This window comes from Astyanax mexicanus, chromosome 8 (genome assembly GCF_023375975.1).
Source record: "Astyanax mexicanus isolate ESR-SI-001 chromosome 8, AstMex3_surface, whole genome shotgun sequence".
Taxonomy (NCBI): domain Eukaryota; kingdom Metazoa; phylum Chordata; class Actinopteri; order Characiformes; family Acestrorhamphidae; genus Astyanax; species Astyanax mexicanus.
The window spans coordinates 25,751,932-25,774,427 of record NC_064415.1 but is presented as its reverse complement, the minus strand read 5'-3'; the positions used below and the strand labels follow the sequence as shown (position 1 = coordinate 25,774,427).

The 22,496-nt window shown below is 37.8% G+C and overlaps 1 protein-coding gene across 1 annotated transcript; it reads right to left on the bottom strand.

Moving 5' to 3' along the window:
* Positions 1-2,892: 2,892 nt before the first annotated feature.
* On the bottom strand, positions 2,893-22,492 carry nat16 (N-acetyltransferase 16). The gene is made up of 4 exons (XM_007248122.4): positions 22,262-22,492; positions 15,996-16,219; positions 14,215-14,439; positions 2,893-13,226 (listed from the first exon to the last, which is right to left on the bottom strand). The coding sequence occupies exons 2-4, from the start codon at positions 16,209-16,211 to the stop codon at positions 12,663-12,665; spliced, it is 1,005 nt and encodes a 334-aa protein (XP_007248184.2). The 5' UTR covers positions 16,212-16,219; positions 22,262-22,492; the 3' UTR covers positions 2,893-12,662.
* Positions 22,493-22,496: the final 4 nt, after the last annotated feature.

The window sequence follows — 22,496 nt, the reverse complement described above, 5'->3', positions numbered from 1 at the left end:
TATCTATTAATATTTTTTTAAAACCTTTTTCAAGGTAATTATGGTAACTTCCAGATATATTCCTGGATTTGACCCTCAGACTCTAAAATGTAACTTTGTCAGAACGGGTTCATGGAAGAACTAGTTGGTTCCATTAAGACACTTTTAGAGGATTTCTCTAAAACACTCCACTAAACTTAACTGAAATATTCTTAATGGAGCAAAAATGGGGTTTTCTCTTTTAAGAATGTCCATGGCACCATCAAACAGGACGGTAATTGTTTAGGAACGTCCATTTCTGTAAGAAACGTTTGTTACTGATACCAGTTTAAAACCTTGTTAAAACCTGGTCCTTGACCATCATTTTTGCTCTGAGTAGCATAACAGAAATACCACCCACCTAAGTAAGTTCCTTTAGATAGAAGACCAAAAGGGTAAGAGGTCAGCAGAGAGGGTCAGCTTTAGCCCAACCACCTGCTTTACGTTTCAGACAAGTCCAGCTGACCCACTGCTCACATTTTCCATTTGTTGTTTCCTGAAATATAAAGTACCCAAAATGTGCCGTCCTGCTGACCTCCTTTACAAATAAAACTTATACGACTTTCATTTCATTGCAGACAGCATGAATTCTATTTGTTGACACATGTTTTGATCATGTGGTCACCTTCTGGTCACCTTCATTTCATTTGTTAATATATGTTCAACCGAAAGCTGTAATCATGATTTGGTACTGTCTTGGTAAGAGTGTAAGAGAAATTATGGGCAGATGATCTCCAGAAGATCTCCAAATGCATGTGAAAATGATTAAATTAATGTTCCTTCAAGAAAGATTTTGCAGAATTTGTATATTTCTCACTCTACAGAGCCAGGAATGGGAAGAAATTTCAATATGTAAAGGACAAGGGCACAAGCCTAAGCTAAATACATGTGAGCAATGATCCATCAAACAGCACTGCATCAAGAACCACCATTCAACAGTAGTTGATAGAACCACATGGGCAAAGGGATTAGTTGGACAAACCTTTTTTCAACCAAAGCATAATAAATCTTGGGTTCATAGTGTCTGCAATGAAATAACAATCAATATAATAGACACTGTGTTTTATATATTTATGTTTTGTATTTTCCACACTGTTCCAACCTTTTCTAATTTGGGGTTGTATGACTGTGGTTTCCAACACATGAAGGTATGATGTTCCTTTCATATATATATATATATATATATATATATATATATATATATGTTTCTTTGTTCATCATCTGATTAAACTCTTTAAGTGTTATGGACAGCACTACTCTGTTGAGAACATGCATTCTATATCTGCTTTTTTGCATCTCATTGAATTACAGTAAATGTGTACCATGTTTTTGTCTAGCCTGTAGTGTCTCGTCAGTATTGTATTTTCCGAGGGGTGGTGTTGTGGAAATTTCTACTTCTAGGAACCAGCATTGCCCACTGGCAAAGACCACTGATATGGTTTCACTCCACTGTGTTTGTGAAATGCCAATAAACATGTAAGTAGTGATCAATGCGCTCATCCCAAATGAAAAAAACACTGCTAGGCTAATACTCATCAGGAAACACTCAATATCACATGTATCCCTTATTTCCATCCCTTACAACACCAGAATCAGTGCTCTGTCTGATGTGTGTATCATATACACTTCTTACACACCACTCAAATGAAACCTCAAGGGATGTCAAGTGTTTCTAAATCTTTCTACTCTTTAAAAAATATATATGTGATTCAGAGGGTTCTTTCAGCAATGCCACTGAAGAACTGCTTTTAATTCCATAAATAACCATGTTTATAATAGAGATCTAATAGAGAACTGGAGATACCTTGCAGTAAAGTTAGGCTAGGGCTGCATAATGTATTGTTTCAGCACTGCATCGCAATGTAAGCACGCACAAATAAAAATTTCTTAGCTTTTTTGTTGCTTGAGACAAAAGAGAAATCCACATTGTTTTCCCTGACAAATTTACAGACACATATTATATGTGCCCTTTTATCATTTAATTTATTTTACTCCAAATTTTGATACCCAAAATGCATTATTAATAATCATGGAATGTTGGATCGTCGACTTCTAGAGAAATCTGGTCAACATTTCTGTATTTTATTTATTTTGCACTATACATCACTAAATAACCAAATATCGCAATGTCATATTTTTCCAATATCGTGCAGCCCTACCTTAAGGTACATTTACATTAAAAACCTAATCACATAATCAATTCCGTTTTGTTGCTCAGATCAGATCTTGGCGGTTCACACTCATTAATGTAATGACCTGTATCTATCGGTAATGTTAACTAAACTGTCCCTGAAACACTGCCTGTTGTTTGCCCTCCTGAAGGTGTTGTTCTGAATTCTGACTCGCCTTCACCCACACCTGCATTATGCAGCAGTATACTCACAACAGAATACACTCACACTATTTATTTTGTGAGTGGAATCTGTTGTGTCCATACTGCTTGTGCACACACGCACAAGTGGAGTCGGATTCAGGATTCTGCACAACACTGGTGCTGGCTGATGACGACAGCACTAAATACATGCATACAGGCCAACTCATGAAATCTAATCTGACCATTCACACGAATAGGATACGTATCCTATTTAAGACGTACCGTATTTATGACAGTGACTCAAGTCCGATCAGACGTCGGATCTGACGTCTTCACATTAACATATCTTTGAGATAAACATGGTTCTTCATGAAAAAAGTGGTTATTTTATGGCACTGCTTAAAGAATAACCTTAAGCCCCTTTATTTAATAGTGTAGATGAAAAACCCAGAATAAAAAAGAAAACAGTACTGACGCAGTAATAAAAAGACCACTCTAGTAAACTGACTTACTCCCTTACTGTTCAAATACATGAATGTGTGTTCAATGAGGAGTATGCCTTTTCATGTTTGAGTAATGTTTTTTTGGGAGGGTGTTTTTCTTGACTTTTCTTTTTCTTTTTTTTCGTTCATTTTTTTTCTTATTTTCTTTGTTTATTGTTAGCTGGCGCAATACAATTCACAAATTATAAGTACACACAAAAAAATCTCTACCACTAAGATTAGTTTCATGGCCATTTAAAAGAAAACCTACTTAAAACGGTTCACTATCAGCACAGACTACGGTTAACATTGCCATGCTATATGCTATATGGAAACAGTTTGTGTTGTTCGTCAGTGTGCCACACTGCAATTCCAGCAAGCAGCATTAAATGCTCCAGCTCTGTACAAAGCCATTCATCCAGTATAATGGCAGCTATCTGCCACTGGTTGTCTTACACAGTCATTCAATAGCCTCTGTAGATGCTACATTTACAAAGATGAGTACTACAGACATGATGGAAAACAAGCAAAACCCCAGTCTTAATGCCACAATCAGGGATTGGTAGATGGAATTATGAATCATTTTGGTCTTATTTTTAAAGATGATTCTTAAAGATGCATCATTTTGCAGTCTTCTCAGATATGAGCCAAAGTACTATAGAGTATAACCATCATATGTTGTGATATTATGTGTAAATTTCATAAAAGCAATATGCTTTAAAATCTCTTTTTCAGTACAGAATTCAGTGACCACTTTTTCGTTCTGAAAAATCCCTGATTGTGGCTGTAGAATTAATAAGCCTCAACATAGCATGTTATTGTCTCAGTTTTTCATTACGCAGTTCTCTAAATATGTAGAATGAGGGTTCTTGCCTAATATGCTCGTAACAACCTTGTGACACAGCACAAGCAGCATTTACAAACACTATTTGTTACTAACACAAAGTAAAACAAAAATAGTTACAGCAACCGTGTTTTGGTAGCCTGGAATGGCACCATATGACATCAGTCACCCATTGTACTCGATACCCAGACTGTACCTACTCACCGGGGAACTGCACCCCCTTTACTGCTTGTTCAATACTGTAATAAAAACCTTTTCGGGATTGTTGACTTTAAACATGACTCCTGCCATCGTAAAAAAAACATCAGTCGAGAGAAACGCAAACCGTTTTCTAGATGACTATCAGGAGTGCACTGTTAATACCACGTGCCATCTAATACAGGACACGTGTCGAAGCGTTCCTCTGTCAAATACAAGTTGCATACTTTCTCTTCATATTACGTCAAACTTTCACTGATGACTCTGAATTGATTTTAGAGTTCTGAAAGTGGAAATGTCGAAATTTGACACCCTTGAACTTTAGCATGATTTGTGCTTTGATCAATTGTTTAGCTTGATTACATAACATCCTTTAACTTTAGTATATATGTGCCTTTCTAATGGTGCACAACAATGAAAATCTGATTCAGTTTGTTCATGGAAAAGTAATGGAAAAGTAGCAAAAAATAAAAAAATACTACTTACAATTGCAACAGTAACAATCATCCATTTTTACAGTAAAATACACCTCCTTTGCTTTCAGAAAACGAGCTGAATATCTATGTAGAGTATGGAGATGATACTGATTCCAGAAGAGCTTTCACTCATAAACCGTGTGATTAAAACAAAGAGGAAAACCAAAAATGCCACACTTTTGAATACAGTGCACGCAGTAAACAAACTCGTGCACTATATCAAAAGTTCACAATTTGTCCTGACATGCAGAATAGTGGGGGGTTTCAATGGCCATTTGTTTAGCTGTGGTCAATTTATAAAACACATTTTATACAAATCATTGTGGCTCTTGGAATAGACATGTAAAAAAGAAGTGTAAACAAATGGCAAACATTTATATAAAGAGGAGCTTAACATTCCAGCATGCAACTTCCTTTTGTACCCTCTTTTTAACACCTCATAGAAATAAACTTAAAACAGAGGGATTTAAAATAAAATATTAACAAAGAATTTCTAAAAAAAAAAGGAATTAAGAGTCCATCATTCTGAAGCACTATGGTTTTTGTCCTGTACCTTTGTCCTTTGTGTTTCCTAAACATTAGCAACACAGGGCCTCAGTCAGAGATGAAAGTGTTTCACTTACCCCAAAACACAGTAGTCTACAATTTACAAAGCTTATCTGCGCTGCTGTTCCTCATTCCTTAACTGAGTTACACTTGCTTGTACTTATATATAAGAATGGTTAATATTGTTCATTACAATTGCAAATGCACCTAGTTAAGCTACGAATTAAGTATATAAAGAAAGAGAGGTATGTCCAGATGCAAACAATTACAGCACTACACAATATTAATATAACACAAAAAAGAAGAAAAATGTTACTGTTGTTTCTACCATTTGAAACAATTATAAGTATAGAATTTCACAGCTTCCAAAAAATGTATATGGCTAGGTTCACACCAACAATATTCTCTCTGTGAAAACATGTATTTATACTATTTTATATGAGCATATGCTTCCTTAAAATAAAGGCTAAATAAACCTAATGTTATCTCCCCACAGTGCTACTACACTAATGGTCGCTTTAATTGTTTGGTCATATTTTAGATAAGAACAAATCTCTATGACAATAAAACTGATCATAAAGTATTTAAATGGAAGTTGAAAGATTGTGTAAACCTAGCCACATGCTTAATGCCAACCCCTTACCCCCCTCCTCACGCACACAACATACACATCCCAAAGATCTCTCAGGGATTGAAAGGTTTTTTAAAAAACATACTGTATTTAAAATACCTTTGCATCTCTCACAGATTTTGAAAAAAAGTAACAAATAAAAATAACAAAATACTCTTCATTTCATTCGAAAGCACTGCTTAAGAATAAGCAGTCTTGTTGGGTTACAGAAAAGTATATTTTAAAAAATATATATCATAATGCCTCTGAATGGCATTAGCACTGTATATACACCCCCTTGATGAACAATAATGCTTTGAGTTTTTTAATCAATCTAGTAATATATTAATATTATTATCTTTTTCAATCTTTTAAATCTTACAGAAGTTAGCTTTACAGTACTCAGTACTCAGTGTACAAAATACTAAAAACTGAAAACTCCACAGTTACTGCTGCATCAAGGGAATGCGCTACACAGACACTCAAACTCCTATGTTACAGAGGGAGCCGCTGTTCCGACTGTACTGACCGGAGTTTGTGTGTTTCTCACCCCCAAATCCAATCATCTAGGACATGTACAAATTCAGGTTCATTCAGACCATGGTCATTTAGTTGGACCCTAATGCAAAGAGCAAATAGCAAAGATGTCAAAAAAAGGCTGACATTGTAATGTTAATGACCATGTCCGTGAAAAAACTCTCTATGGTTCAGGTAGATCACAAAAATCTTTATCAGGCACATCAGTTATTGCCGTTGTTTCCTTACAGCTAATAAGATTGAATTTCTACGAGGGCGTGTATCCTGATTGCTCTAAAACAGAGCAGATTAGTGACAGGGCCACATGGGGTCCAAGTTAAACCTTTGACTTAAGTCTAAAACTGAAGTCTTTGGTATGATCTAATAAAAGTTTGGACAAGCCACTGCAGTGGTGGAAATGTACCTGATATAAACTGTCCTTAGATTCAAGGTGTACACCTAAGAACTAAAAAAAGATCAATGTCTCCAGAGGAACTACCTGAGGAACAGTTATCTAGACCACTAAATGACCATGACTGGTACAAAAAGTGACATTGTGACAAGTAGTACTCAGATAGTTTCTAGTGCTTAGGATGCAACAGTGCATGTATCCCGACTTTCAAGAGAAGCTGATTAGCTGTGTATTTACAGTAGAAGCATAATATAGAATTTATTTATACATATATATATGTATATATATATATATATATATATATATATATATATATATATATATATATATATATATATATATATATATATACATGAAGGATGCATGCTAGTCCAATCAGAAATTATGGTCATTCACAGAGCGTAACCTAAAACACATGCACTGGCATCCACTTGCAGAATATTTTTCAAAATACAGTACAGAAAGATCAGTAGATGAAATAACATAAGTCAGTGTTTTTCTTGTAGTTAGTAAAATAGCATTTGCATGGTGTCATCACATGGCGTTTTTACACCAATTCTTTAAAGAAAACAAAAAGGAGAGACAGCAGCCCAGTCATATTGTATGGGAGGAGCTTTATAAGTTAAAGGGACCAAAGTTTCCTGCTCAAGTCCTTCACACACTGGCGTAAAGTGACCTTTTATCACATTTCAAGGCAAAGGAATCAACAGATTATAGAAACAGATCCCCAAAATCGATCGAAGGGATGGATTCAGTAATGTAGGTCAACTGTAGTACAGAGCCAATGGGGGCCACATTATCAGAACAGGGCTGACTCTCCAGTCACTCTTTTGACCTCCCTTCCTCACTCTTTCCATCCAAACTTCCAGAGGGACTCGCTAGACTTAGGTTTGGGTGGAAGGTGAGGGAACTCCAATCTGAATGAGCTCTGTTTCTGCAAGACGACACCACAGAGCACTCACTAGATCCTGTTTCATTCGGTCTGAGATGCAAGGCCGGACATTCTAAGCCTTCAGATAAAAGGCTTTGTGTCTGTGTTCTATAAACGTGAACGTCTGGGACAATTCCACTGCTCTGTCACAAGAGCACAGTCTATCTAATATAGTCAGTCTAATTCAGAGCTTCAAATACGGAAAATAAGTTACAACATATTAAATGGAGTTACGTTTATAAGCCTCTGTATTTACTAACAAAACAGCATGGCTCAAAATTAGCCACGAACCAAGGTCAGGCATTCTTAAAAGATCCTTTGCTCGTCCAATTTGGATTATGTCCTGAACAGTGACTTGCATGTGCTATGTTAACTGCACACTGTTCGTCCTTTTGTAACCTGATCTCTTCCATCCTACCCTTACCACCTGCCCATCGTATTACCCTGGCCTTGTCTTTCAGCTCAGTCTGCAACCTAAAGCCTTTTTCGTGAGCAACGGGGTCCCTTCTCACTTGCTCGTGCAGCAACATATCTGTCATATATCCCTAATATCTGGTGGACACATGCTTTCTCACCTACGGGCAGAACTGCACTGCTATTCCAGGCCACTGACCTAAAAATGCTCCACCCCAAAATGTGTTCATTCATAGCAACAGCAAGCTTTACAGGATGTTAGCAAAAATTATTCAGCTTTTTTTGTTACCTTGATTAAAAGGTAAAGATGAAAGATGACCTAATCATTTTTGATTTATACAAAAGGACAGATTTATACAATACAATACTTTGCATGTATATATGCTCATATTTTTCTATAGTAGGACATGATATCATTATATTATGACCCCAACAAAAATGATCCAATCAGGAAGATTTTCTTCATTGTTTCTTATGAATGGTAAAGCAGAGTCTCCTATTGGTTAGGTTACTTCTAAAAAGAACTGACCATAAATGTAATATTTATTCAATTCATTTTCAGTAGGTGGGACTGTAATTAGTAGTAGAGTTTTTCAGTGATTTTGGCTTATTAAAATGCATCACTTTTACGGAATGCAAGCTCCTGCATCCAGATTCCAGCACATTTTCTATTTTAAATTAAAATGTGTAAATATTTCACCAAATCATGTGGAAGAGATTTTCGTTTTTTTTTTTTTTTTAAATGGAGGTTCTTGAGGAGACAAAATGCACAATGGAAACTTTAGGCAAATCGTTGTGTAGTGTAGCCCATGTATTTCCTGCAGTAAAATTTTATTCTATCTTAATTTACGCCTTAGGAGGTACTAGATTGGTAACTGTTTGCAACTGGTAACCTAAAAATGATGTTTTCTTGGTAAGTTGAACAGGATTTTCCAGCTTAATGAAAATCTTCCCCAACTTCACAACAGTTGCTACGAAAGAAGGCATTTGTGGGCGGAGCATGGAGAGGTCACTCGCTATTTCTGTTTTAGGAATGCTCAGAAGGGATGAACTGAGGTCACAAGGGAGGTCAGGAACTAATTAAAAAAAGGAAAAAGAAGAAAAGAAAGGAAAAGGAAATATATTCATCAAACAATGATCAAACAATGACAGCTTAAAAATTCACAGACAAATATTCACATTTCAAGAAACCATCTTAGTGTTGGCCATTGAATCATGTTATCATATACAGTACAGTGTATGAGATACTGACATGTTGTCACCATGTTTACCATGCCAGTATACCATATATATAAAAAGAAAACCACACACTTCAGCTCAGTGAGGTTACGTTCAGTGTGATTACTAATATTACAGCAGTAATGCCTTCACTTAACTGAGTATGTGCTTCTCTTCTTTCTTTATAAAGTGGTTTTACAGTAAAATGGACCTTCCATGATTTGGGTCAGACACACAAGAACGTAGGAAATATGTACTCAAATTGATCACAACGTTGTGTGCTTTTGAGAGGTAATGTAAGTTAATAATGTGAAGTCAATAAAGTCAATTAGTGTTGTGAGAAATTTTACCCTTTTCCAATTTTGCATAATAAAAGGAAACTCACTTTACCGTTTTGTAGTAAGAAGTAGTATTGCAACTGATTTCCTCTCTTAAAGCACCCAACTTACATACAGTAACAAGTTTACATTCTTTATACAGCCAATCATTTCTTAAAGACAATATAATATAACGGAGTACAGCCAGTGCCAAATCTCTCTTTAAAAAAACAGCAGAACATATTTTGATTTTCAGTAGTAACTTAAAACATTTTAAAATACCTAAAATGCCTTTAACTTAAAATTTTACAGATTTCCACACAGCAAATTAGCTAGTGTTTCATCAATACCGTTCGTGTAAAATTTCCACTGTGATTGTTAAAACTGAAAACTCCCAGTGTGAATTTAACACTGATATTGTTGATTTAACACAGGCAAATGTGCTGTGCAGATATGGTATGTTGTTTACTTAAGATTTTGAGCCCCCATCCATTTTCAAATTTATTGAGTACAGATTATTTTTAATTTTTTAAAGTTGCTGCTTAATAAAAAGATCAAATTGCATGGACAGTAGCTTTGTTCGTTATCAGTTCATTTTGATCTCCAATTTTAAATGGCCTTTAATATTAAAACAGGCTCTTCCTGGGTCATCTTTCTTCTCTATTAGCATAGTAAAAAAAACAGGAGCTCAAAATCCGACAAGGTTTCAGGTACAAGAAACAGAGCAGGATGGGCCAGGTGCCCTCAATTCATTAAGGACATGTACAGTATATTAGACATCATTACAAGAACCACATAGTGCGGCCAGTCCAAGTGAAGCTGAAGAGGAGGATTTCCTGTTCCTTAGTGGTTGTAGAGAGTCCCAACATCATTACAAATCTATCTACTGGGTTTTGTGAGGAGTTACCAAGGAGTGTGGAATTTTACTGGAAATTCACTTCATTTAATATCATAGACACATTGTAAGAATAGTGTGATTTTCTGTTAGACACTCCTAAAGGACTAATATGCCATGTATAATAACCCATTCTGGCCATTTTGTCGTTTACTATAAATGTCAATTGAAAAGAAAATAAAAAAGGACAGAAAAAATAAAAAAATGGAAAATAAACTTTCAGAGTAAATACTCCAAATTGTACAATTACAACCAACATTACCACTGACCAAAATATACTTGAAAAATACACTCAGTAGAAACGCTCAACTTCACATTTGATATTTACATTAAATATTTATATATAACCATCATTCATTCTCATCACATCAGATTTAGTGGAAACACAAACAGACACATTTGAAAAGGCAGAATGGCCAGTACGGATACTATAATGGGTTGTCCTTAACTCACAACCCCTTCATTCCTTCAAGGGTCAAAATTTGGTAATCAAATGATCAATTTAATAGAAGTAGTAGAATAGGCTGGTATGCAGGAGCTGGGATTTCCTGGATTCCTTGCACAGATTGTGCCTCTTTAAAAGGAAATAGAGGAGCAGCATCTCCTTGGGGTAGAGGACTTTCTTCCTGTGGTGATGGTCAACCTTCTTTCTTCATTTGTGCTGCTTTTCTTCATCTCTCTGCAGCAGGGTCAGTGAAGGGCTCAGTTCTGTCGTACATCCCGTGCTATTTATAAAGACTCAACGCTGTGTTCATTCGCAGTTGCTTTCGTCAAGCTCTTCCAGAAGGAGGCTAAACTGTTTAGAATTTGGGCTAACGAAATCGTGACTGTCCTCATTTTCCTCCATCTCTGCTCTATATATCTGTTGAGGTTCCAAATATTGGAAAGGCAGATCAATGTTCTTCAGGTTTTAGTTTCAGGATGAAGAAATAGGATCCTTTGCTGAATCAAAATCTTCCTTTGCCGAGTTCGACACGAATGCGGCTGTCATCTCCGTTTTTATTTCCATAAGGAGATTTGATGTTCCAAAAGAAGTGTTTGATTTTTGATTCCTGATAAGATGGTTTCATCCCCTGAGTCGTCTGAAGACAAAGAGGTCAGTTATTTTGGAATGAACTTTTGAAGTCACTAGTTGATGTTTTAACCATTACAGGGTACCAAAATCATTTGTGCATTACAAAACTGGAGGTCCTGTAGGTCCAATATCTCACATGTGGATCTTCATAGGTCTTCAGAAATATCAGTTTAGGTGCTGTCTGGATCCTCTCAAATGGATTGCTAACGATGTAAAGTCCATTGACAGTGTGTCCAATAGTTGTCATTTTTAGTTACCTTTTCTCTTTCTGAATTCTTTTTTTCCTCTTTTCATATCTTTCAAAGTCTTTCAGTTAGTTGCATGATAAATACAGAAACAAATCGCCTATTACTAACTAAAGCCTACAACTAAAATTGATGTTAGTGGTTATGTCTCATTATTTGCCCTTAATCATATCACAAATAATCAAGCAAATTATATTAGAAATGATGTAGTGTACATTCTAAATTGCACATTTCATCTACAGTGCATTTGTTTTAATAAAATTATATTCTTCATATTGCCGTTCCTGTCAAATATATTAAATATATATATAGTGATGACACAATAATACTAGCAAATAAGGTCAAGTGCATAAAATAAAGCAAACATTTAAGACTGTAACCTAAAATTATGAGCAAATGTCTCTGTCTGACATCAACTACTGTGCGTATAGAATTTAAGAACTACAAAGCATTTTTGCAGGAAAGGTGAGTAAATATTGTAGGTTTGGGGAGTGTTTGTTACCTAATGGAAATGACAGCTGTGTGTTTTTGTCTTTTAACTTCAGGAAATGCTACTCACTTAATCACAACATCTTCAACGTTTTCTAGATCTCTTCTGGGAATACTGCGAGTAAAAATGAGCTGAAATACATTTTGTTTTATCTTCAACATTGGCAGCTACAGTGCAACATTCAGACAAAATAGTCTCTAAAGCAACCATCTCACTCTCTATAGTGAGATATTCCGTTATCGATTATCATAAAGTGCCTTAAAGATTGTGCAGTCTTATTCGCAACTCAGCGTGTGTAAATCCACACACACTTTACTGCATACTGAAATAAGTTATGTATCTTAAAATGAAGTGTTGCATATGAAGTTTTAACCTTTTTTAAAACGGTTTGTTGTTTCATTTTTTGCAATTGATTCCTTATGAGAGCTGTTATTAAACTAACTGTGAGACTTCAAGTATTTTCAATTAATCTAGAAGGACATCTTTGTCCTCAGCTTGTTGTTATCTCTACAAGCTTAGCATTTTGTTCGGGGCAAGATATGAAAGGAAACCATCTGAGAGATGTCAAAGCTCTTCCAGTTTCTACTGAAGTTTGGCGTCTGGGTGTGAGGAGAGGGGTGTCTTTAGATCCTCGTTCTTCGACGCATCATCCCTCCTGCTGCTACACATCCTGCTCCACCACGCACTGCTCGGTGTATTCTTTCACCAGCTCCACTTTCAGGGTTTCCTTGAAGAACTCCATCATTGGCTTCCACAGTGGTGGGTCCAGGAACACCTGGCACATCACGTGGCCTTTCAGGACGTTGGTGTGGCGCCTCAGGTGGTACAGGAGCTGCTGGATAGCCAGGGCCAGGTCTTTTCCAAACATGTCGATGTTGAGGTAGTACCAGTCGTCACCGATGGGCACACGGAATGGGAAGGTGCAGAGGCTGGCCATGGATGGGCAGCTGATGTCGTCCACCAGCCAATCGATGTCCTTCTTCAAGAGGATTGCCATGTTGCTAGGTAGAGGCTTGAAGGGCTGCCAGTCCTGGACAATGGTGGCATTGGGTAGGACATCTTGCATCAAACTACTGCTCAAAAAGAGCTGACTAACCTCTAAGGGCTCCAAACGTACTGGAATGTTAGAAGGAGGCAGGCCGTCCCCTGCACTTTCTGCATTCAGCCCAAGATCAGCAAGACGTAGCTTAAGGTCTTCTGCACTGAAGCGAACCAGGAGGATTGCCTTGAAACAGGAGTTAAGTGATGGGATGAGAGAATGTTTCCTGGCCCATATATACTTGGGTATCAAAAATGTACTGTATATTGTTCAAAGTAAGGACGATAAGCTCAACAGTACCTTCCTGTGACCCTGTCCCACCACATTTATTTCAGTCAAAAACAATTAAATGATTTGCATTGGCCATATACATACAGTACCATGTATATGTTAGTGATTTAGTTCATTTTTAGTCAAAACAGCCATTAAGTTATAAAAGTAATCTATTTCTCAGTCTGAGGACATTACACAGAAGCTTTAGCATCTAAATTTAATATATAAATGTTCAACATTAATGGTGCCCATTCTTTATTTTGACTTAAAAGTTTACTCTTAGAAGCAAGAGCATTTTCATTAAAAAAAAAAAAAACTCAAGAAATTTTAATGGCCATTTTGACGGGATATTGAAATTAATATAGTGGACTCGCACAGAATGGTATGAAGACACTTAAAAGTCACCATATACACTGACATGTCAAAAGTCAAGGGATCATGAAGTGTTATCTCGGGGGATGGCTTTGGAATGCCCACACCTATACAACTATAGTTGGGAGGTTTAAGATTAAATTATTGATGTTTAAGTGAGGCCTAATAGAGAGGGTTCTGCTATTTACCATTACTTGATCCACAGTGTCATGTGTGTACCAGGAATACATCTATCGTAGAAGGTATTATATATTTCACAGAGAACATCACAGTGGGTGGTAATGATCATGCCTGGCACTGTCTGGCTAAAATTGTCTGGGCAAACAGACAAGCTACTCGGGCAAAAAGCACATCAGAATTCAATTCAGAAGACCCCACAAACATATCCTACATGTCAGTGCAGTATTCTTTACCTTTCATGGGACATGGCAGAAGTCACAGGACATGATACTAGTTCCTGTCCCATGACCTTTGGCATGTCAGTGTATTTTGAGAAAAGTAATTTCCCAAAATAGAAGTAGGTTTTTACCTGCTTTGTGATAAGCCTGTACTTCTGGAAGTCCTTAGGGCCCAGTTGGTCATCTCTGGTCAGTCTAGTCACTTTAACATCAGGGAACTTGGATTTCACAAGCTGAGAGCAGAAGCGGAGCAGCACCCCTGCCACACCCTTTCCCCTCTCCTGAGGGGCCACACGAAGCCCCTCCACCAGCATAGTCTCCCCATCATCAATCACGCACACTGACTCAAGTGCAATCTGGGAAATACATTTAAAGGGATGACCGAAGTGTTTAACCAAGTTTTTAAATGAATATGTAGAAACCTTTATTGTGAAATGTTTTTTTCCCTTTTATTTGAGCGTTCTTCTGTTATGGAAACAACATACTTTAGAAAAGCTTGTCTAACCAAGAGAACAATTTAAAGGATAGCAAGGTTTAAATTTAAATGTTTATCATAAGTGACCATTCTAATTAGGGATGCACCAAGTATTTGGAAAACCAAAATATTTGTCTGAAAGTGGCAAAATAAAATAATTTATACAAAACAATGAATTATTTATTTTAAATCATACTGTTGAGTTTCCTGTAAAATTAGGACTTTCTAAAACAACAGCAGCAGCTCGTCCTCACTCCCCTCACCCTCTATACAGAGCAGCGAGTGAGAGAGAGCCGAGAAATGGCAGGTTTGTTTATTTTTTCACTGTATTAAAAATAATTTAATGAAATAAATACGTTTTTATGTTTTCACAACTGTCTGTTTTCCAGCTAGGAGTTAGTAACGTGCTGTACAGGGCTAGCTAAGATAGCAAGGTAAGCTGAGCTAACTAAGCTAACCAACTGGTTAGCTAGATAACTAGCTAACTTTGTTTACCAAAAGACTGAGTACATTTTTAGTGTAAATTCCCAGTTAGCTAGCTAGCTTCATGTAAGTAGCGCTGATGTGGTACATTTAAGAGTAAACTTTATCTGATTAGGTAAATTAATGATTACATAAGCACTGCTAAAGTACCTAGTTAGTTATCTATTTAGCGAAATTAGTCACTAGAACAGTTTAACTGAAGTAAATTTATGATTAAAATAGTCATACTGAGGTAGCTAGTTAGCTAAATAAATCAATAGAACAGCTTAACTGAATTTAATTTATGATTACAATAGGACTACTGAGGTAACGTTAGCTAGTTAGTTACTTACCTAGTTGGTAAGCTAAATAAATCACTTAATTTATTATTACAATAGCAGTACTATGGTAGCTAGTTAGTTAACATTACCTAGTTAACTAGACAGCTAAATAGATCACTAGAACAGCTTAACTAAAGTAAATTCATGATTACAAGAGCATTACTGAGGTAGCTAGATAGTAATTACCTAGCTAGCTAAATAAATCACTAGAACAGTTCAATGGAATTTAATTTATGATTACAGTAGCACTACTGAGGTAACATTAGCTAGTTAGTTAGTAACCTAGTTAGTTAGCTAAATAAATCACTTTAAACAGCTTAACTGAAGTAATTTATGACTACAATAGCACTGCTGAGGTAGCTTCTTAGTTACCATGTTAGCTAAATGAGTGACTAGAAAGTAAATTTATGATTACTAAATGTGTGATTACAACAGCACTGCTAAAATAATTCATCAATTGAATAGCCGTCTGAAATAAATGCATCATGCTTTGTTGGTATGTCAGCTAGGATATTAAAAATGTTAAAAAAAAGACAAGCCTTTAGTCAAATGTGTCATTTCGATCAGCTTTGGCCAAAACATTTAATTTCAGTGCATCCCTAATTTGAATTTATCTACTGGTAGACGATCTTACCACTTTGCCTTGCTTGCGAGCCAGGATGACAGTGCGGTTGGTCTCCTGCAACCAAGACTGATAGCGGGTGGGAAGGTAGTCTAGGCCCCCATAGATATCCTGGCTCATGGCCATGATGTCATCAAAGTCCTCCTCAGTGGCCACAGTGAATTGCAGTCCAGTCTGGGAATGCACCTCAGGGAGCTGTTGGCAAGGCAGGCTGTTCTCGATCTTCATTGTTATTGCTGAAAGAGCAAAAAGATGAGTCATGGAGATGATGTGCGTCAAAGCTTTAAGGCTTCAACCCCAAGTTCAGGATCCAAGATGGCTGCCTTGAACATCAACAGTAGTAGTAAAATCAGCAGTACTTCACAGTCTAACTTCAATCTGTGGGTGTGTTTTCAATGTGCTTGGATGCATAAAATACTGCATAATGCAAGTGGCATTCCTAACAATTCTAACCCAGGGACGTAAAAAGGAAAATACTTGGATTTGTCAAATAAAACAAGGCTAAATGACTGTCAAAATAATTGTGGTAAAATGCCAGAGTTATTTCCTAATTGTTTTTAAAAATGTTTCAAACTTGTGTAAAATTGTTGTAATGTTTAAATGGAACATTTTCAACTAGGTTCTGACATCATTTCCAGATCCGGCATTCGAGGTAAATGAAACGCAGCATAAAACAGCAGTATGTTTACCTCCCTGTGCAGTTTGGCAGCAGGCTTGCATGACCATTGGCAACTGGCAACCATTACCAAATTCTCCCTGCCTTTCTCTCACATCTCCATCCCTTGTTGCCAGAACCCCTAATCCCCATTCTAATTCCCACTCAGCCTCTCCGGCCCGGCTCCCTTCAGAAAACAAACACATTTTTTCAGGCCTAGGAAGATAATGGGCCGAGATATAGAGGAATGGTATCGGGGAAAGGTAGAGCGGATGGGCAGGCAGATGTGTGCAGGCATGCATGCATGGGCAGAGAGGAGTGGAAGGGATTGAACTGACTGAAAGACTTTGGATCTAAATATCTGCACAGTGGGAGAAAAACGATGGACAATTCCCAGAGAAAACACTGTCTGCCCCCCACCCTCCCCCCCCCCCCCCCCAGGGTAGGCTGGTCGGAAAACACTCTTGTTTTTTTCCATCAGTACAGTGTCGAAATGTGAGTAACGCACATCTATGTGTTCTCTGACAGCTTATCTGAGCACGGCACAGAAACAATGGGATTATGCTAGCCTACTTATTTGCGAGCATGTGATGGGAGTATCGCCTATCGGGGTGTTCTCTGACAGCTTATTTGGGTGTAGCCGAGAGACAAAGGGATTACGGTGCTTATTTGTGAACCTGCAACAAAAGTTTTCATTCATGGTTCATTCACTGACAGTCTACGCAGTTTGATTTGCTGATGCACATGTGACTCGCATGTGATTGAAGCTCTTTGTGCTGACCTTGACTTTGTACTGGATGGCACGTTTTGACTGATTAGATGTCAAATCATCCTTCTGACCTGAATCAATCGCTGGGTGCCTGTCTCTTTCCCCTGTTTTGGCCTAATTAATGTGCTGTCCCCTGGTCCACTGTCTGTGACCGTCATTAACCTTAAATTCATTTCACTCTGAAAAAATTACTGGGACATCTTAGGCCACCAGTTATCAAATTCAGATAATCAGATTAGTAAGAGAATAAAGGCTCCACTATCTTAATAGGATCAAATGCAGCTGCTGTTATGGAAAAATACTCTTTAAAGGAACATAGGAGCTTTTAAGCAGGGACTGGCGAATGACACATTAATAATTACGGTCTTATGATAAATAATTACTTATCATGAAATATTTATATGGCCAACAGAGACTCTTAAGTGATATATGCAACACAACACCTGTCTTCATTCCTTGACGTGTGTGAGTGTGTGATGTACAGTATATGATTAAAGGGGAGCAAAATGGGTGTTCTCTATGTTTATAAATGTGCAATTATGTAATAATATAAGGCCATTACAGATCCTACCTAATTTCCACTAAGGACTGTGGTGATTACAGAGCTGTGGTTTCACACTCTAATGGATTATTGCAGGATATCTGGCAGCATGATGCCTGTCCACATCGCAACAATTGGATCTCATTAGGGCCTTTAAGCAGTTGTGAATGTAGAAAACTTTTTCTATGCAATTATTTTATTTTACGCAAAACACAAGGCTGCCTTCTAAGTGATCTAGGTGATTGCTGGACCAAAGCATTCTATATCAACCATCCACACTTTAGGGCAACAAGCATAAGTTGCTTTATTTGTAAGAATTGAAATAAATATGAAATCTGAATATACAAATGCAGTGTGTGCAGTGTCTTACATTTACTGTTTTTGCAGACAGTATAAGGTATAGCACTGAGAATACCATGCAATGAGGTGTTTCAGGTCTTACCATACCTCAAAAGTTTGCTCTGAGATGTCAAATTTTATTTTATGTGTGTGTGTGTGTGTGTGTGTGGCGTGTGTGTACGTGTATATGTAGAAGGTTTACACAATGTAGAACATATTGCATGCATTAATTTCAACATATAACACAAAAAAGTAGAAAAGTGAAAACATTTTTTGGTCTGTCTGCCTCTCCCTTTCTTTCCCCCTCCCTCGCTCTCCCTCTTGTTAATTGTTGTATGTTTACATAACTCCAGTATTTGTCAATCGTGGTTCAAATCCGATGACGCTGTATACTGGCACTCATGCCTGCGATCCCATGGAGAGTTCACAGTTCACCACCATCTGGGCTTTAAATCCTTCTATAATTCAGAGATGATTAAGACTGGTAATAGGATACAGTGTGCAAAATATTACTTAGTGTTACTTAATGACCTAAAATTAAAGGGACTGCTAATTTGAAAAAGACTCAATCCTACAGATTAAGCCACAGAAATGTATTTGGTCTGTTTGTATCTGTACTGATAGATGGTCTGACCTTGTTTGATTGTGTCTTTCTTTTTATCCCTCACTCATTCAGCAACACTGCATTCTGCTGCACTTGTGTTTAAAAATAGAGCTCAGCTAATACCACAGCATCATAAATGTCGTCTCATCCCATGTTTATATAAGCATCATTAAAGCAGATTATGCATGAAAAACCTCCAACATAACCCTCTGACCAAAATAAAGTCTGGGATTTAGGAACTGCCCAATAGGATAAGATTCCAGCATGCACTGAAAACATTAGTACTGTCCAAGCCGTTTTTCTCGCAAACTCAAATTCCGAGCTTGTTTCTTTGTGTGAATACAGTGTTTTATTTTCATTTTCACTGTAGAGCAAGAACATATGAACATATAAGAAAAGAAAGTAATATGAGTGTAAGGCACACTGTGGGTTTCATAAAAACTGAGGGTAAAAAAATATATATAGGAACTGTACACTATTTGACATAATTGGTCCAGACACATTCATGACAGTGCCATGAGCTTACATGTTGGGTCAGGAACAAATTGCACCCCAGTCACGATCCTGATTTTCACACATTTTGTGGCAAAGAAAAGCATACAGAATAGGAAAATATCTGCTTTTTAAACCACCCTAGCTCTTGTTTGGTCTGAATCAAAAAAGCAGGTGTGAATAGTGCTGCGAAGCATGGTGCTGACCAAAAGACCAAAATTTAGTTCAACTAAATCAGGTAGTGTCAGTCTTGATTCGAGAATAAAGATGTATCCCACGCAATGATGATGACATAACATAGCAGAACAAGTTCTTTAGTCTGCTTATTAAATTACTCTGTGACATCAACACAACGTAACAAACTCATAATCCTTGGTTCAGACTTCAGTCCAGACCTTCAAGTGTAAAAACACCCTTAGAAATAAAGAGACATTTCAAAGGAGATTTTATATAAAGATGCACAACTTTAACATTACATGGATGTTTTAAGTTTTATTTGTATTTTGTCTTAAACTCCACAGAACTGTCTGTGGTTCCAGACATGAACTCCACACTCCTGTAACTTCAAGTGTATTTTAAGCTCTAAGATCCACTTATAATATTTGTGTGGATTTATGGACCAAAACAATCAAAACAATTTTTTGTCCAGTTTCCAAACTTGCTTTATCCTCTGGAATTATACAGGCTGTTTTGTTACTGTGCCCTTAAAACTGATTTGTGTAAATGTCCTTAATATGGGTTTTCAACTTGAGCAATGTTTCCATTATGCAGCAAATTATTTTATTTAAAAACAAGTGAGGAACATTTAGTTTTGTATCGTTTTCATGGTACTTCATAACCCATTTAATAATAGGTCAGCTGATCTACATTTTTTCCCACAAAGGATTGATCAATAGAGGCAAGTTTCTATTGCGAGCCTTTATTAAAGGAAAGGTGCTGCATCATACCTGTTCGTCATTACGTGCTGATGGTAAATGACTTTGCGGTATTTTGGGCTGCACAGAAACTAAGCAAGAGCCATAAAAATTGGCCAAGCACGACCCTGGTGCCTGCCCTCCATCACTGCAGCACCCTGCCTCCACCAGGAGCCCATTAATCTTGGAGTGTCACCTCAATGAGGGCTAATGCAGGAACATCCTGAGAAGGTACACTGCCGCTTTGTGAAAATGAGAACACGCTTATCTGGGGACAAATGTTTGTGGGTTTTTTCCATGACCTTATTTAGTATTAAACACTATTATGACAGCTGTGACCATTTTTTGTCTTAATGAGAATAAACACCTGTGAAATAAACACATTGAACAGCAATGTATATATTATAGTCAGTGTGTGTGTGTGTTTGTGAATTTTGTGATGCAAACACTGTATGTCAGCACTGTGTTACTGTTGGTAATGATCATGGCTATGGGTTGTTATATAATGCGTTATGTATTCAAGCAGATGTTAAGCACATGCTGAATGCTAGAAGAAGTGTGGTTGCATAAATACGCATAAATACGTAGAGTGAAAAACACATTCTTCTTCATATATTTTTATATGATGAAGACATATGAATCCTTACCGTTTTTTGTGTAAAATATACAGTTTTTAGAGTTTAGCCAACATGAGGACGCACCTGACTTACTGTATATACACTACATATTTATGTAAGCACTGAAGCTTGGACATCTCACACACATAAACCTGCACCACACACTCACACACTCTCACTCACACACACACACACACACACACACACACACACACACTCTCACTCACATACACACACTCACACATGCTCATACACGCACATGCACACACAATTAGAAGGCAATCCAACTTACCGCTGCACATAATCTCATTTTTAAATGGGTATTTGTTGAATGACCCCTATACAGCCTTGGAGCTGCGCAGTTACTCTAACAGGCCAATCATCATAATCCTTACATAATTCAACTGTACATGGACACACAAGGTCGCGAGCTTCATGCATGATGAAGTACTGCTCTTTGAGCATCATCCTCTTCACCATCATCCTCCTCCTCCTCCTTCTCCTCGTGCATGACCTGCATTCGGCCTGCCCCCCACTACTAAGTCATAAACCAGCAGCTGGTCGCCCATGCAGGCTTAGGGCGTTTTGGAGATGATCATATGTCGGTAATTAAAGCTGGGATATTAAATGAGTAATGCTTATTAAAAATGCAGGGTATACATTTTACATTTTTTTACGCTGGGAAAAAAACCTAGCTAGAAAGCACAAAGCCCCTTTACCACAGTGATCAATGGATAAAAAGCTAGCTAGCTACACTGGAGAGAGAGAGAGAGAGAGAGAGAGAGAGAGAGAGAGAGAGAGAGAGTGAGAGAGAGAGAGAGATAGAGAGAGGGAGAGGGAGAGGGGAGGAGGGTTTTGAGGGGGATTTGTGTGGTGGGAGATCATCACTGAGGAGAGGAAGGAACTGCGCTCCAATATACGCGCACATTCAGCATGCCCTGGATATGTCCAAACGTGTCCACAGCCCGGTGCTTACAAAATACGAGATTTAACGGCAGATTCTGATCATTTTAGCCATTTTCCTTTAAATCTCTCTGCGAAATCCCATAATTGGGCCATTCAAAATGGCCGGTGGGGGTTGGGGGGTATAGACAGAATCCAATGCACTCAATGATTGAGCGTATTCAGTGGCAGTGATGGAGAGAAAAGGAGAAAACCTGCAGAAAAAAGGAGGTTACTCTTCACACCAAACACAGCCTATTGTCACCGCGCCGTATCATGCAGCACGCCCGCCGGCTACACCGCGCAGAGCCCCTGCGTGCGCCGAAGATGGAGGATGACATCTAGGCTACTCTAGACTCTAGAGAGGAGGTGGACGATGCCAAATGTTGGTGGAATTTTACCCACCTTGAAAGGCGCCTGGAGGACGTTTGCAGGAGCGGAGCAGAAGACAGACAGGTCAGGCGGGCAGTCAGTCAGTCAGACAGACAGACAGGTGCTGAGAGACACAGAGAGCGAGAGAGCGGGATACAGCCAGCGCGCGGAGCCTCAGCTGATGAGAGAAATTTTAACCCCGGCCGGTTCAGCCCTCAATATAGACCATCACGTCTAGGCCCCGCCCACAAGTACCGCCCGCGGAATC